At 48.8% G+C, this 12,431-nt stretch overlaps 1 protein-coding gene across 18 annotated transcripts in view; it reads right to left on the bottom strand.

Annotated features, from left to right (window-relative positions):
- Positions 1 to 12,431, bottom strand: part of LOC119972600 (extracellular sulfatase Sulf-1-like) — a 690,773-nt gene that overhangs the window by 229,239 nt on the left and 449,103 nt on the right. For 14 of the 18 annotated variants that reach the window (XM_038809548.1, XM_038809546.1, XM_038809551.1 and 11 more), the window contains one exon: positions 3,670 to 3,913. In XM_038809548.1, the coding sequence (XP_038665476.1) occupies positions 3,670 to 3,841 (172 nt within the window). In that variant the 5' untranslated portion in view covers positions 3,842 to 3,913. Of the gene's footprint in view, positions 1 to 3,669; positions 3,914 to 4,158; positions 4,205 to 4,635; positions 4,655 to 5,403; positions 5,423 to 6,123; positions 6,416 to 12,431 lie in introns of those variants that run through there. The other 4 variants (XM_038809554.1, XM_038809557.1, XM_038809556.1 and 1 more) reach the window with 4 other exon arrangements.

Genomic DNA, 12,431 nt, shown 5'->3' with positions numbered 1-12,431 from the left:
CTCCCCTCCACCAACCGGAATATATACTTTCTCACCATCATCGATGAGTACTCCAGCTTCCCCTTTGCCACCCCCTGCCCCGACATGACCTCAGCCACCGTACTAAAGGCACTGCACAGCATCTTCACACTGTTCGGTTTCCCTGCCTACGTCCAGAGCGACCGGGGCACATCATTCATATCAATGAGCTGCATCAGTACCTGCTCAACAAAGGCGTCGCCTCGAGCAGGACTACGAGCTATAACCTGCAGGGAAACGGGCAGGTGGAGAGGGAGAACACGACGGTATGGAAGGCCGTTCTTCTGTCCCTTAGGTCTAGAAGTCTCCCAATCCCCCGCTGGCAGGAGGTCCTCCCTGATGCCCTCCACTCCATCAGATCGCTCCTCTGCACGGCCACAAACAAGACCCCTCACGATCGTTTGTTTATCTTACCCAGGAAGTCCATCTCCGGGGTCTCGCTTCCATCTTGGCTGAAAACTCCGGGACCAGTCCTTCTCCAGAGGCACATGAGGAGCCATAAGACCAACGCCCTGGTCGAGAGGGTTCAGCTGCTCCACGTTAACCCCCAGTACGCTTACATCACGCACCAGGACGGACGGCAAGATACGGTCTCACTATGGGACCTGGCGCCAGCTGGTTCCCCCGCCAACACGCCCCCCCTGCCTACATCCCCACCCCTCCCCGCCACCACCCACGGCGCCCCGTACGCTCCCCTGGGTCTCCTGTATTGTCCTGCGCCGACACTGCCGCCACCCAAACCCCCCCCCCCCCCCCCCCCCCCCCCAGCCGTCTCTGACATCCCGGACTGTGGCTCAACGCCCATGGAATCACCACCTACGACAACTGTGCCCGCCACACTGCCAGAGCTGCGGTGGTCTAAGAGAATGATCCGGCCTCCAGATAGACTGAATATGTAATGACCCCACGTCACTCCCGCTGGACTTGATTTTTTTAATAGCGGGTGAATGTGGTGAATGTATTCACCATAATGCATGCATGATAGAGTGGATTAGGGTAAATGGAGTTGAAATCAACCATGATTGAATGGTGGAGTGGACTCGATGGGCCGAATGGCCTTATTTCCACTCCTATGTCTTATGGTCTTATGATACCATAACCTGTGACCTATGACCTTGAAGTGGTGATATAAACTGCTTCCAGGTACTGTACTGTAACCCCAGTATGGCTCCGCCTCTTGTGGGCGGCATTCATCTGTACTACTGACTCTGGCTAGGCAAGTTCAGGATTAATAACGCCTACTGTTCACTTGCTCTCAGCCTCACTGTGAATTGAAGGTATATCAATCAAGAACATATCTATCTCTGTCTTAAAGACACTCAGTGATTTGGCCTCCACAGCCTTCTGCAGCAAAGAGTTCCACAGATTCACCACCCTCTGGCTGAAGAAATTCCTCCTCATGTTTGTTTTAAAGGATCGTCCCTTTAGTCTGAGATGGTGTCCTTTGGTTCCAGTTTTTTCTACAAGTGGAAATATCCTCTCCATGTTCACTCTATCCAGGCCTCGCAGTATCTTGTAAGTTTCAATAAGATCCCCTCTCATCCTTCTGAACTCCACGAGTACAGACCCAGAGTCCTCAACCGTTCCTCATACGACAAGTTCTTCATTTCAGGGATCATTCTTGTGAACCTCCTCTGGACCCTTTCCAAGGCTAGCACATGCTTCCTTAGATATGGGGCCCAAATCTGCTCACAATACTCCAAATGGGGTCTGACCAGAGCCCTGTACAGCCTCAGAAGTACATCCCTGGTCTTGTATTCTAGCCCTCTTGACATGAATGCAAACATTGCATTTGCCTTCTTAACTGCCGACTGAACCTGCACATTAACCTTAAGAGAATCGTGAACAAGGACTCTCAAGTCCCTTTGTGCTTCTGCTTTCCGAAGCATTTCCGAAGAATCTCACAACAATGAGATAAAAAGAAGATTAGTTTGGGATTATCATAGATTATCATAGAATTTACAGTGCAGAAGGAGGCCATTCGGCCCATCGAGTCTGCACCGGCTCTTGGAAAGAGCACCCTACCCAAGGTCAACACCTCCACCCCATCCCCATAACCCAGTAACCCCACCCAACACTAAGGGATTGTGCACTACAATTTACATCAACAAGGTCCAGAATTGCATGCAACTTTGCAATATATTTCAGAGTAATTCTTCCTCTCATGTGCTCCATTTTGTCCACAATTAAAAGCATCCTTCATTAGATATCAAACTATGCTTTCTAAGATGATCAACAGACTCAATACCAGATACATTAAGAGGCTGTGTGAGGTATTTAGATATTTGAACAATCCGCTGTGCATACTCAGATATGAGCTATTATTTTAGCAGTAATTCATCTTTATATATCAACATATGGAAAAAAACAATCAATATTTCAGAGCGCTAATCATTGCTGACAGTTTTCCAGTATCAGAAGTAAAGTATCACATTCCCGATGCTCCTGGGAATGATAATATCAATATAACAAGAGCTGTGTCAATGTCGAGACAGAATGTCATACTTAAATATTATAAATTGACACATATATGGGTCAATGTCAAGCTTGATAGATTCACACACTTCAGGGCACCTACTGATTACCTCAAGCAGAAAACATGTACAGTGCGTGAGAATATGACTATAACCTGTCCGGATATTTAATGTGGATCTATTTTGCTACAAGATGCTAATGAGGCTGAGTTAGTTTCTACCTGTAAGTCAAATTGAAAAATTTGTAAAAGAAAATGAAGGGGTCTATTTTAACTGTTTCTCCCAGGATAGAAACAGGCAGCAGTGAGTCTTTGGCAGTTAAAACCCAGCCAATTTTTTCTAGGTGCCCTTGATATCTCACTGGGGGTAATTTTGATTTTGTGTGATGGTGTAAATCGGCCGATGTTGAATCAGAAACGCACTTCACATCTGATTTTTATTTTGATTTGATTTGAGTTCATTGGAAATAAAAATCCATTTAGATATTCACCATCATCCATTTACATTAATACACAGGTCTAAATTACCCTTAGTGAGTCTAACCAATTAATAAATAAGTCATCCACCTTCTAATTAAATTTTCTTAAAAATTTAGAGTACCCAATTATTTTTTTCTTCCAATTAAGGGACAATTCAGCATGGCCAATCCACCTAACCTGCACATATTTGCAATGTGGGGGTGAAGCCCACGCAGACACGGGGAGAATGTGCAAACTCCACACAGATAGTGACCCAGGGCCGGGACCAATCCTGGGTCCTCAGCGCCGTAGGAAGCAGTGCTAACCACTGCACCACCACGCCACCACAAATAAGGCATAAACAATTGAAAGTCCCAGGTTCAGTCCCTGGTTTGTGCTGCAATAGCTAATGTCAGTCAAGATGACAGTTGGAATGCTCGTGTTAGCCTCAATGCCTCTAGGTTAAGGTACATAGATCAGCTACAGTTCATGCTCCTGACTGCTTTCCAGTGTCCCCTTATGGAACTACACATGTCAATATTAGGTGAAGATGGGATTAGACATAGTTGTCGTGCCCTCTATACTCAAAACAGCATGACAATACTAATTGGCAATGCTCACATTAACATCACCTGGCATCTGGCACCCGTAGCTGCCTGTGTTCAAGAGAGGCGAAAGGGAGAAAATTGGCAAAATAAATAAAATTAAAACATCCTTACCAAGCTCCACATCCTGGTCATCTGTGATGATAAGAATGATGTTGGGTCTGATGTTTCTTCGGTCACGCTGAACACGTCCCTTAAACCGCTGTGGTTTTAAGCTTGAGCCAAGGACTTCTATCAATTCAGCACTTAGCACAGCCAAAAGCAGAATAAGCGGTGAACGTTTCATTATGTCAGCTCGCTTGAGACCACAATAAGGAAAGACGAGGATCTTTGGTTTCACCACCTCTTGCTAGGCGATCTGAAATTAAAGTGGAACAAATGAGAAGAATCAGCCTGAATATAATGAAACTTATGAACTGTATGAAGCAGTTAATGTTTAAATGAAGACATTTTCTGCAGTTTCAAACTTTATTAACCAGAGTTGCCCAGAAAGTAAAAATGTCATTAAAGAACAGCTTTGATGTGAAATTCTGCTGAACAAATTAAACCACTGCAATAAACAATGAACAGAAATAAACTTGTAAAAAGCCTTTTACAGAAAACCTTTATCAGGTCACTATGACATTGAAATGCAGCAATGACCAGCTTAGAGCGGCACCAGAGACTTCTGATACTCCTAAAACCAAGATGAAGTTCGGAAATATGTTACGTATGTTTTAGATTAATCAACCTAAATATTTATAATGATTCACTGAACAATTCTGTTTTTATCCACAAACGCCACAAAAATGTATCACTTTTGTGAATCCACAGCTATGATCTTACAATGAAATACTTCATAAACTGTGATAGCTGGAATCTTTGCCGTTTTTTATATCCAGTGTCAGAACCCTGGCTTTACACCTGCACACCACTAATCCTTTCACTTGTTTCATTGCTCCAGTCCTCTCACGCAGTGATGAACGTTCGGAAACTAGCTTTCCTACAAGAAACACGTTGAGTGACAGTGATCGTCTCTCTCCACATTACTGAAACCTCTAACTACATCAGCCAGCAACAATCCAGTCAATGTGAACTCACAATGCCTTAAACTTTTGCTAAGCTCCTGAAGGTACGTGCAGACTCTGCACATACATATGTGCACACTCGCATTTATACACATGCAATAATCAGCTCCCACCATTCCAAGAGCCTTAGTAGCAATGCACAGGAGGTGGGGGAAGGGGGATGATTTAGCCGCAAATCCATCTAAATCCATCTGCTACAGAATTGATTGATTGGGCCTAAGACCAAAGGTAACTTACTCCACTTTGACATTTCTTGCATTCAGCTGTCACGCTGGCAGCTTTACACATTTAAGAATTCACTTGGATTGAAAACTGAATGAGTGTATAGTTCAAAGTGATTAGTGACTTACTAAAAGGCTATTTAACAAAGGCATTTAAGGCAAGCACGCACATTTATACCAATTCCATTTAAAGGGCAAAAGTCCATTATAATTTAACATTTGCAAGCATGGTAATTAGGAGATGGCACATGAATTTCACCATCAAATGATCTAAATGAACATTTAATGGGTTTCATCCAAAGTCCAGATTCTTACACCTTGGATTTTGCCCTTGTTCTCGAGTATGAATAGCCACTATTATTGCAGCCAGCACTGAGAGATCAAAGCTCCTTAAATTAAAAAGGAACAAAAAACACACAGCTTGTACTAAAGATACCATTAATAAAAAAAAATATGCCCGCATACGTGTAGTTGAAGCAGAGCCCATTACTGAAAGAGATGAACTGATTCATTAAGACAGCAAAATAAAAATCTCTCCATCTTCATGGATTCTCCATTACCTTTAGTTCTTTTTGACTGGACTTCAAACCCAGAAGGTTTGCAGGAGGAGGTCAGTAAAGGTTCTGAAAATCTGGAACATGTTATTATTACAGCTGCATTACTAAGTAGCACTGCATGCAGTAGCTATTGCAGGGCTGATCACTGCCTATTCTGCAAGCTTCAGTGGTCAAGCAGACTGCCTTGCACTTAATGGATAAGTGATTGATACTACTGGCTTATATACAGTATAGCTACCACTCGAGTAATGAACACAGCAGTCGGGCGAAGAACAGAACCGTGTTCTTGAAGTCTTTAAATTCATAAAGGAAAGGATAAAAATTGGTTAAATGTTTTTAAAAATCAACATGGTATCTTCGAACAGAGTGGGTGTTAAATTCTCTATCTGATGTTGCTCTCTGTACGATAGCACTGTTGATGGACAGCGCGCTCCAAAAAATAATCACTTCAAAGTGTTAAAGCATTTACTTGATGGTTTGTAATGATATTTAAAAGCACGCATATACTGTTGCTGCACATTATCTTACTGTAAGAACTATACTGTGGCTATAGAAGAAAGATTAGCATTCACAGGCTACAACGGCAAAAACTCTCACTCAACGCAACTCTACAATAACCCATATACCTGAACAACAAAAATAGTCCAGCAAATGTCAGCACTAAATACACAAGTTTCCAGGATGCTGTGAAATCCAAGTATAAGATTCTTCAATCACACTTACTCTTAAAAAAAATGAACCAGGCTTCTGGACATGGAAATGTTCAGTTGGTAAGTGCACTGAGCCTCGCTGCCTGCATTTCGTGATGTACTGCAAACTTTGCAGACACTGTTGACCCAACTACTGCAGTTATTCAGACTGCATTGAGTAAACACTGGCACAAATGACTTTAAATAAACCCCCACGGTATGTGCTGGAAATGCCAGACAACCATACCTCAGTGACAATGCGAAAGAAAGGAACAGTATTGCCAAAGCAACTGGCTTCAGGCTTTTTAATTCAGCTGGAGCGTTCTGAAGCCTGAAGTATCATTTTTGAGCTGGAGAAGAGCCAGAGATACCTGGGATGAAGTTGTTCAGCTGTGAGAGATGAAGATCCATATCACACAACTTCAAGCATGGACAATTCTGCATTCAGTATTGACCTTTTCAAAGCTGACATCCCCATACAGACCAGCTTCCTGCTGCAGTAGGAAATAAAGCTGCAAAATTAATACTGACAAAGTGTTGCGCTTGTCTTCAGGGACAAGAATGTCAGTATTTTTGTGCAGGATGCAATGAGACAGCCTGCTGGCACTTCACAAGTCTCTGAAACCCATTCCCTTAAATGATAGCAGAAACACTGAAGGCATGTCAGACAATGGCCTGGCCTTGCAGCTAGAAAATGTACTCCTAGACCAAGTCACTGATGGACAGATAACTGTGTTACAACAATCGGAGGTTATTCTGCCAACACTGCACCGTAATTATTTACTGCTGTCTCATCCAAACAATTTACCTAGTTACATATTCTGTTCACAAACCTTAGCAACCACCAGGGGCACTATTCTATTTCACAGACAATGATGATATGCTCCTGTTTTTCCAAATCTATTTTAATACACTTTTACAAACACTTCAATCATCCTCTAACCTTTGGAGCTTATCTTATATGTTCTATGGGATGGAACCTTATTGCACTTTCAATAGGAAAAGCAGCCAAACCCTGGACTTTTCGCTTAAGCGAGAGTGCGGCGAGGCCGTTACATCACGGAGGAGGGGCAGCATGGTGGCGCAGTGGTTAGCACTGCTGCCTCACAGCGCCAAGGTGTCCGTGTGGAGATTGCATATTTTCTCTGTGTCTGCGTGGGTCTCACCCCCACAACCCAAAGATGTGCAGGGTAGGTAGATTACCCATGCTAAATTGCCCCTTAATGGGAAAAAAAGATTGGGTGCTCTAAATTTATTTTTAAAAAACAAACACGGTAGAGACCAGAATCAAGAACCGCGCTGGGCATCGATGCATTTGCGATCGAACTTGTCCGCTCCCATTGGCAAAATCAGGATCTCACCTGAGCATGACGAGAAACCAATAGTCACCACTTAAGCCCAATCTCCATGCAATTAATGGGAGCCAACCCCCTATCTAACGGTCTCCCGTGATCTAACCACTTCCACAGCAAGTGGTCATGCAGCGGGGGGTGGGGGGGGGGGGGGGTGGAAATGGGTGCCTTAGCTCTTAGCACTGCGGGTCCACCATGTCAACATTGGAATTTGTGGTCCCATTCCGGGGGCAACCCCAGCCCCTCCATGTCTGCCCCAGCGACCACCAATAAGGCTGTTGCAATAGGGAGTTAGCAATCGTAGTTAAGTGAGCACCTCACCCATCCCAAGTGGATTACTGTGGGTAGGGGAGTCATATAGCATGTGGGGCTTATTGCCGATCATCCCAATCAAAGAGTGATGCCTGGACACTGTGCCTGAACACTGTGAGAGGCAATACCACGGACACAGCAGACAGCATCCGAAAACCAGGGGCTGAGCCCCAGCAGCGGAGAATTTCCACGGCCAAAGGGTGGGTGTGTGCACCAGGGAGGAGACTAGCACCTGGTCCAGGGAACGTAATGTGCAGGTGTCTAGGATACAGGGAGCAGGGACCCGCTGGGGCCGGGGGTGTGTGGGCAGCGTGTGTTGGAAAGGGATAGGGGAGCAATGGGGAAATGGGGCGCCGCAATTTGGAATGGAGTGTCCCGGGTTGGGGGGAACTGCAGGTTGCCAGGTTCACACCCTCTCTCAATTCCTTACAGATATATGGTATGGACGAAATCTTCAACCCCGCAGAAGCTGGCACTGTATTGCAGCTGGCAGGCCAGGCAGCCAGACGCTGGAGGAGGCGGCGATAGCAGCGCGACAGAAGCTCAAGGCGGCGCCCCACGTGCAGGGCTCCGCCCCACACTCTGAGGACACAGCCATCCATCAGGTCAGGGAGGGACCCAGAGGGGAGGCCCACTATGGCCCAAGATGTACAGGTGTCGCTGGTCCTTCATACAGATGACGGACAGCATTTGCCGCAGGAGCCTCCACCTCAAGGGGATGGTGTGGCAACTATGCCATGACCTCGCAGACTTGGCACCGCGTGGAGGAGGATACCCGCTCCCGTGGGCCGTCAAGGTCAGCGCAGCCCTGAACTTCCAGGGCTCAGGCGGGGCATCTCACAAGTTACAGCCTACAAATGAATCGTGACTTCACAGATGCCCTGTTTGCCCGGGCAGAAAACTACATAAACTTTGACATGGACTAAGCCTAAAAAGATGCCCGGGCAGTAGAATTCCTCACCATCGCCGGGATGCCCAAGGTCCAGGGTGTAGTGGATAGCATGCATGTCACCTTGTGCTCACTGGGCTGTCTGGGAGTGCCCTACATCAACAGGAAGGGGTTCCACTCCCTGAACATCCAGCTCATGTGCGACCACCACATGAAGATCATGCAGGTGTGTGCACACTTCCCAGAGAGTGTACACAATTCCCAGAGAGTGTACACAATAGCTACAACCTGAAGCAGTCAGACATCCCCAACCTCTTCGAGGACCACCCCAGGATTGTTCCTGTGGGATAAGGGAAGGACGAGGAGCCGCAAGACTAGAAGGGGCTGGAGGATGAGCCCGGGAGGAGCTGCAGGAATAGCTAGAGGATGGCGGACAGGAGGCAGCGGTGAGAGGCCAGCAAGCCCGGAGGACCAGGGAGACTCTCATCCTTGCCCACTTCACATAGGACATGGTCTTGTACATCATTCCCCCGCTTCCCTCTATCCCTCTGCATCTATCCCGTTACCGTCCTCCCCTTTCACCTCCTGCCCCAATTCCCACCCTCCCAGGGGCAGTGTGACATCACTCCAGGGTGATGGGACTGTATCGGTAATGTCAGCAGGTCACAGTCGAGGACAGTGGGGAGTGACGATAACCCACAGAGAGCTGAGTGTTGGGAGTTCTTCATTCAATGCCATAGTCTGGCCCCTGCCTGTCTTCTGAGTGCTCGCTCACATCTATCACCTGCATGTGGTGTGCCCGGGTTGGGGTGGGGGACCGCCCTACCCCACTTACCCTCTGCCTGCCCCCTACCCCCAGTTCCCTATCAGTGATCATTGACGTGCTTCGCGACCATGCTCTACCAATATGTCTAGGTGTGTCCCTAGGATGCACATCAGAGGTAGAGGTAGCCTGCTGTTTACCGCGACCTGTGGCCTTCGATGCCCCTGGTAGGCGTCATCTGGCTCTGGTGCCAGAGGGCTCCCATGCACTTGCCAGTGACATATGTCCCACCGTGCCATCCTGTTCCGGGTGCTGACTACGAAATGCAAGGGAATGGAACTCAGGGGAGCTGGCGGTCGCCATCACCACTCCACAGGATGGCTCCCGTTGACACACAGGGCTCCCTTGTTTCGGTCGGTGCCCATAAGGTCCTGGGATGCACCTCGGGACAGAGAGGCAACTGGATCAAGCCCCAGCTACTGCAAAGTCATCTGGCTCTGCCAGGCCTGGTGGCTCCCCAATGTCCACAGCATGGTGTCGACGCCCTCGGAGATGCCCCTCAGTGACTGGGACACATCACTCAGTGACTGGGACATGCTCCGGAGTGCCTCAGCTATGCCCACCTGGGACATGCTTCGCAGTGACTCATCAAGGCTTCCCTGGTACTGGGTGACGTCCCCCAGTGACTGTGACATGGTGACGAAGCGCTCTGCCTGCGGTGTCCCGTCACCAAATGTGCCAGGCCTGGGACACCTCCACTCATGCTGTTGGCATTGTGCACCGGCACTCCACTGTGGGCACCAGCCTAGCAATGTTGCCCTCGCTGCCACACATTACCAGTGCTATCTCGTGCTCCCGTAACCTCTGGGACTCCTTCAATCAGCTATGGACCTGCTGGAGGGTCACTGACATACCCCTCTGAATCTCATGATAGAACCCTAGTGTCTGTGTCAGCTCCGGGTAAACCAAAGTCTCAGCATCTTACTGGGACCCAACAGACCTCCGACTGCTGTCTCGCCTGGGGGTTCCTGCCTCCGCCAGATGTGCATCGGCAGGTTTATGGTTCTCATCAGAATGGGCCCTAGAAAACGTGGATCCAGTTGAGACAGTACTTCGGGATAACCAAAATGTTCCTTATGGACCCCATCTGCGGCAATCACCGATTTCCCCCCAGCCATGCTGGATACCATGTTCAAAAGATGGAGGCGGGACGGGGGCACACTGACGGTCGGGGACTTCTACGTAGAGCACAGACTGGCGACACTGGACAAACTGACAAGGAAGTGGAAACTAATAGGACAGGAATTGAGACACCTCCAAATAAAGCACTTCCTCCGCAAAGAGACAGTAGGGTACCCTGGGGCCCCAGAAAGCACACTACTAGAGAACCTGATGGGCACAAGCAGTGAGAAGGAGGCGCTATGTGGGAAAATACATGGACAGCTACTGGACAGAGCCCGGACTCCACTGGACGGGACCAGACAAAAATGGGAGGACGAACTGGGGACAGAGGTAGGATGGGGGCTCTGGAGCAAAGCACTCAGCAGGGTGAACTCCACCTCCTCTTGTGCAAGGCTGAGCCTAATGCAGCTCAAAGTGGTGCACAGAACGCACCTGACCAGAACCCGAATGAGTAGGTTCTTCCCGGAAGTGGAGGACAAATGTGAGCTGTGCCAGAGGGGCTCGGCCAATCACACCCACATGTTTTGGGCTTGCCCCAAGCTTGCTGGGTTCAATGTCCAAGGTTGTGGGGGTGAGGGTGAAGCCATGCCCAATAGTGTCAATCTTCGGGGTATCGGAGCAGCCAGAACTACACGTAGGGAAGGGGGCCAACACCCTCGCTTTCACTTCCCTAATCGCACGCCGGTGAATCCTGCTCGGCTGGTGATCGGCAGCACCACCCACAGCTGTAGACTGGCTCGCTGACCTCTCGGAATTTCTCCACCTGGACAAGATTAAGTACGCCATCCGTGGGTCAGAGGAAGGCTTCCTGGATACTTGGGGGCAGTTCGTTGGCCTGTTCCGAAACCTGTTTGAGGCCAGCAACGAGGAGTAAGCCAGGGAACCAAAAAGACTGTGCAACCCCAACCCCCCGGGGGGGTGGGGGGGGGGGGGTGGAGAAGTAAGGGGGGGGATATCATAGACCGATCCAGAGGGCAGCAAAATGCAGTTCGTCAAATGAAGGACAAAGCAAACCTCTCTGTCAAATAAAGCAAATTAACGCGGGTAAGAAAAATGCAATGTACATAAGCAACAACTGTTTATAAATATGAGAAAAGCCAATAAAAAGATTTTCCAAAAAAAAAGAATGGGCCTAGAAGACTGTCCACTACTTTTGCCCACCAAGGTATGTGTCTCTGCGCTGGTGGAGGGTGGGGATGACAGCTGTGCCGCGACTATTATGGTGGCATCCTCGGAGCTGTCCTCCAAGGTTTTTTCATGGGAGGTAGGGGTGGGGGTGGGGGGTGGGCGCCTCGGATGGGCTGACGCCATTGGCTGCAGGTCCTGCGGGAGAATGGACATGTGGTCAGTGGGAGGGATGGGTCAGTGTGTATGGCATTAACAACTCACGTGTGCCAGGGCATCTTGGGGAGGGGGAGGTGGGGGTGGGAGCGGTGGATCCTCACCTCTGCGCCGTTCGCTGACCTCCATGCTGGTCACTGTTTAGTCTTCGGTCACCCCCGCGACTTCCAGGGCCCGTATCTCAAAGGGGGTGAGGACTCTCGATGTCTGGCACCCCGACACCCATTTGAGCCCTCTCTCTCCGGTTGTGGCCCACCTTCTCCTGTGGGGGCACAGAGGGGGCATCGTTCCCTGTACGCATTGTCAATCGCGGGGGGGGGAGGGCTTGGGAGTTATGGGAGGAGGCTTGCGGAGATGGGGAGCATGGGGGGTGGGGGTGACCTTCTTGCCGCACTGGGTGCCAGTCTTCCTGGTCACGCTCCCCGGGTGGGCAGCCGCTGCCACTTCCTTCCAGGCACCAGTGGCTGTCCTGTGATTGTCCCTCCTGGAGCCCGAGGGGAACA

The sequence above is a fragment of the Scyliorhinus canicula genome, chromosome 10 (assembly GCF_902713615.1).
Source record: "Scyliorhinus canicula chromosome 10, sScyCan1.1, whole genome shotgun sequence".
NCBI lineage: Eukaryota > Metazoa > Chordata > Chondrichthyes > Carcharhiniformes > Scyliorhinidae > Scyliorhinus > Scyliorhinus canicula.
The sequence above is the reverse complement of the archived record's forward strand: the minus strand, read 5'-3'. Positions and strand labels throughout refer to the sequence as shown.